This window comes from Phaethon lepturus, unplaced genomic scaffold (assembly GCF_000687285.1).
Source record: "Phaethon lepturus isolate BGI_N335 unplaced genomic scaffold, ASM68728v1 scaffold49586, whole genome shotgun sequence".
In the NCBI taxonomy this organism is placed as follows: Eukaryota; Metazoa; Chordata; class Aves; order Phaethontiformes; family Phaethontidae; genus Phaethon; species Phaethon lepturus.
This window is the reverse complement of record NW_010545040.1, coordinates 1,024-5,960: the sequence shown is the minus strand read 5'-3', so window position 1 is coordinate 5,960 and position 4,937 is coordinate 1,024. Positions and strand designations below refer to the sequence as shown.

General features: G+C 40.5%; 1 protein-coding gene across 1 annotated transcript in view; it reads left to right on the top strand.

Annotated features, from left to right (window-relative positions):
* PRDX3 (peroxiredoxin 3) overlaps positions 1-4,399 on the top strand; it is a gene marked incomplete at its 5' end in the record, with an annotated part of 4,773 nt that extends 374 nt beyond the window's left edge. The window contains 4 exons of the mRNA XM_010288840.1: positions 583-718; positions 2,507-2,610; positions 3,649-3,814; positions 4,313-4,399. Coding sequence (XP_010287142.1) covers positions 583-718; positions 2,507-2,610; positions 3,649-3,814; positions 4,313-4,366 — 460 coding nt within the window. The remainder of the gene's footprint in view (positions 1-582; positions 719-2,506; positions 2,611-3,648; positions 3,815-4,312) is intronic.
* Positions 4,400-4,937: the final 538 nt, after the last annotated feature.

The window sequence follows — 4,937 nt, the reverse complement described above, 5'->3', positions numbered from 1 at the left end:
TGGCTGGAGAGCATCTTCTAGCTGCTGGGACTGCTTCAGGAGGTAGACGTGGCCTTGGACGTGTGGTTCCTCTTACAGTCAGATCCCAGGGGGTGAGGGTATTGCCGTGCAGTTTGGGGTCGTGTTGGAGACTCTCCTTTTAAGCAGCAGGGCCAGCAGAACTGCAGCTAGACGGCTCCAAAGCAAAAAGGTGAACAGATGGGGTTGAGCCTCTCCAGAAGACTTGAATCACTAAGAGCATCCTGGTGTACGTGAGCCCATGGGGCAGGGTTTAACTCCAGTCCTTTCTGCTGTCGTTTCCAAAAACTGTCTAGAAAGCGACTAGCAGAGATAGTTTCTCCATCTCTGCAAAAAATCTCTCGAGAACTGAGAGTTGAAAACTGGTATGCCAGCTAGGTAGCTGTGGCTGTTGCTTTGAGGTTGATTTGAAACTAATCTTGAGCAGGAAACATGGTTAAAATTATCAGGCTAAAGAAAACACTCTGCAGCATTACTGCCTAGAAGCAGACATGAGAGTCTCTTCTAAAAAGTTCCCTGAAAAGACTGCAGAATCATCACAGCGTGTTCTCTTTTCCCACCCAGCACCTTCGTCTGCCCCACAGAAATTGTGGCTTTCAGCAACAAAGCAAATGAATTTCATGATGCAAACTGTGAAGTGGTGGCAGTTTCTGTGGATTCTCATTTTTGTCATCTGGCCTGGATAAATACGCCACGGAAGGTATGAATTGAGCGGCAGTTTTGGGCTTTCTCTGTTGGTTTGTTTTCTTTTCACAAGCGGTCCTGAGTAGCAGAGTTGAATAAACAATTGTGCAAACACCAATTTCAATAGACTGCCTAAGTATATGCAAATATGCAAAGCGATTCGCTTCTACATTTGATGAATAATTCTGACCTCAGTCTTTGTTTTCTTGCTCTTTTCCTTAATAATTTGGGGTTTTTATTCCATCTTTGTTTTGCTCTTTTGATAGTCTTGTAGGTTACATCATATCCTTACATGTTTATCTTGAAAGACAAATACCCAGTATACATGTCACTGTCCTAAGCTGTTTTTTACAGCTGATGGTTTGTATGGACCATCACAGAAAATGAACAGGAGTTGCTTAGTCATTATTGTTAACTGGTACCTAACAGTGGTGGCTTAAGAATGAAAGCAGAACAACCAGTTTATTGGAGCACTTGTATTATTAACTCTCACCTGCTGAAGTGGTTCTGCTTTTGCACTACAAATGGAAGCCCTCAGCTTTCTTCAGGGAAAGTAAATGGTAAAGACAGCCTTTTACTGGAGAGGAGCCTCTTTCAGTTGTACTTGATCACATAAAGCACCTCACTGGTTTGGTTAGTTGTAGGGAAGCAGAAGTGGCTCAGGAAGGTGCAGAAGCTCCTGTGCCATCGGTCATTACCCACGTGGTTGTGTGGACAGCAGTCTGCAGTACTGCTCACAGACAGCGTGCCTCCAGGTGCAGAGCTCTGCCGTTGTAACATGCAGGGGAGGGAGGAGAGTTTGCTGGATTTAAGATGCCTTGGATGAACCTATTTAGAGTATTTAATTTTCAGCATGCTTTGTTCAAAGCTCTTAAAATGGCCTGACCTCACCACTTCACCAAAAGCTGTTCAGTGTATGGCAGTTGGGCACTGCTCGGTGCACATGTAGCACAATGCCCTGCAAAGGGTGGAAAGAATTCCATGGTGATGCAGACGGGAAACCGACACCCGGAGAAGCTAAGGCCTTGGTTTCTCCGTCATATGCATTCAAAGCTCTGCGTATGACAACTCCGTTGCAGACAAGCATTTGCAGGATCAGGGTCTGAGTGACTGAGATTACACAATGATTCACTGATGATGCCAGGAATAGAAAAGCTAACAAACTCCGGGCTAGTTTCAAGGATAGAGAGCATATCTCTCTTGCAATTCCAATATGCTGTAAAACTGAAAGAAATCTTGGTTGACTCTCCAAATAGTATTTAAATTGATTTGGGTGAGGAAAAAAAAAATACATGCACTGAATAGAGAAAGCAGCAGAACTCTGACATACCTAGGATGGCTGTTATAAGCCTTGTGTTTTGCCTGTTCATAGTACGCAGGTTTGTTTTCTCTTCCCTCCCCACCACGTTCATCTTGTTTAATTTTGAACACTTAAATATGCAGGAGAAATTTTTGTATTCAAAGCCCCTGAATAGGGTACACGGCAAATACTTCTGAAAATGTGTGGCTGTTGTCATAGGTAGCCTTTTTCCCACCAAAATAAGCAATTCTAAAATGCTCAGTGCAAAAGAAGTTTTCATGTTACAAAGAAACGAAATGTTCCTGACTACTTTAAAAAAAAAAAAAAGAAAAACCAAACAAATAACAGCACCTGCATGCACCCCCCCCCCCCGTTCCTTTCATGGAGCAAATGGCATGAATGTGTTTGTTGGTATACCTTCAAGAGCACTGAATCGACTGACTCAAGAAGGATAATCCTAAAAAGTGTTTTGTAACAAAATGAAATGTTGCTTTTTTTCTCTAGAGCGGCGGTTTGGGTAAAATGAATATTCCAGTTCTGTCGGACCTCACAAAACAAATCTCCCGTGATTATGGCGTGCTGCTAGAAGGACCTGGCATAGCACTAAGGTAGCGCATGATTGCCAGTAACTTGGTTATGACACAACCCAATCTAAAACAATGTGAACCATGCTGTCCCCTCCTGCAGGGGAAACTGCATAAGGGTCAAATGAAGACTGCAAGATGTTACTTTTTCTGCAGAATCTCAACTGGATCCCACCCTAGGAAAAGGACACATGGCCGTTATGGCCGTTAAGTTGAGAATAGTTCCAGGCATCTCTGAGAATGCATGCAGGGGAAAGCCAGATAGCCTGTTCTGAGTGAGTGGGAGAACTCTGTGTCACTAGGGAAAAGAAGAGTTGGATAGAAGAGCATTTTGCAATTTTTTACATTTTTTCACAGTTTAGATCTGTCCTTTTTTTTTTTTTTTTTTTTTCTTCTGAAGGGAGAGGAGACTGCCTTAACTTCTGTGTGAGAAGTTTCTAAAGAGGTAGTCCTAGAGGCCAGTATGGTCAATCCCATAATTATCTAGAATAAAAAAAATTGACATTTCCTTCTCCACCCTGGGAATACTTATTAAAAGCAAATAGTGGTCCCTGGGATCCATTGGATTGGGGAGGGGTCTTCTGGAGACCCTCTGTTCCTGATCTCTTTGGATCAGGAACTTCTGACATTTGTTGACAAGTTAATTAATATGGTAGGACTGGGACTTTGGTTTTAACAAATGTTTATATGCAACAGGATTTAATTTAGTAGCTTAATGCGTAAGCAGCTCTTCCCTCAATACCTTTGGATTTCCATATCAAAAAGACATGCAAAGGATGCCAGCTATCAACTTTGAAATATAGGTGGAATTAGGAGATCTACCTTTGTTATACATCTCTCTCAACTTAATGCATACCTTGTAATTTCACAATACCATACCAGTTGACTGGTTCTTGGCTTTTGATCACTGCACTAACAAACAAAATATCAAACGCTGTATTGCTACTCCTAATTCTGATACGTGCATCTAAGAATAACTGCCTTGCTGAAATAGTTCATCCAGTTTCTTGTGTTTGGTCTTGGAACGTGATTTGCATTCCCTAAATTCTTGCTCAACTACAGAGGTCTCTTCATCATTGATCCAAATGGGATCATCAAGCATCTAAGTATCAATGATCTCCCCGTCGGTCGTAGCGTGGAAGAGACCCTCCGCTTGGTGAAAGCATTCCAGTACGTGGAAACACATGGAGAGGTTTGCCCAGCAAACTGGACTCCAGACTCCCCTACAGTAAGCATCTGCTAAATACCACTTTTCTAAATACAGGCACCAGCATGTTTTTGCATGTCTGAAGGGCTGAGAACCACTTCAATGTGAGGTGCTTGACTGAATCTCTACCTGTTGTATCAATCTGAGGCTTTTATCAGTTGGACCAATGTAGTCTAAATGTGTGATTTCTGTGAAGAAAGTAAGTGGTTTTTCTTTTAGAAGACACAAATTGTATTTAAAACTCTAAATTTGACTTGCACTCTCCACTAGTTGTCTTCAGATTTTTGACTTATTTAATGTCCTGCTTGACATTTAGCAGGAAAAATTCGTTATATACCTAAAATGTGCAAGTTGGAGCTTGTACAACATTTAGGCTTTCACCTTTCAACCAAGTGCAGAAACAGAAATGACCTATTGTTTTCATAAAGTATGCATAGATTTTCTTGGATAAAGTGTCAAATCTGTAACTTTTTTATCTTGATTATAGCATATAATAACTAAACTTTTTTTTCTTGACAGATCAAACCAAGCCCAGAAGCTTCTAAAGAATATTTTGAGAAAGTGCATACATAAACACTGAAATATGTGGACAAAACTCTTTAGTTAAGTGACGCTATTAAAAAAGCACCTGTGATTATAAAAAAAAAAAATCAAAGTTCTCATTTTCTGATGCCTACAAAAAAATTAAATGTTGAAATATTTACTGACTCCATTGTCTTGTTTTGAAAAGAATGGTAAAAACTAAGGCTTCACCCCGCCCCTTTTTGCAACTTGTTTCATGAATTTCTGTGACTGCTAGTCTTCTTCCCAAATATGACAAGTACACAAAATACAGTCATATTCCACTGGGTTTTTCCTCCTTCCTTAACTCATTTTGGACCAGAAAGTGTCCTGCATTTTCTTTTCTCACATGAAAAATTAAATTCTGTAACAAGAGTTTGAAACAATGGGGACAATACAGAAAATAGAATTTTGAGACGTGGTTTGGTTTTAATGAATTTTGCAGAGGAAGAGATGAATGTAACAAAATCCTTATTTTTGTGTGTAAATGTGCTATAACTCGAAATGAATGTAAATATGTGCCATTTTAATCCTGCATAGAGTCACAGATGCAGTGCAGCTACATGGGAGCATTAACAAGGAT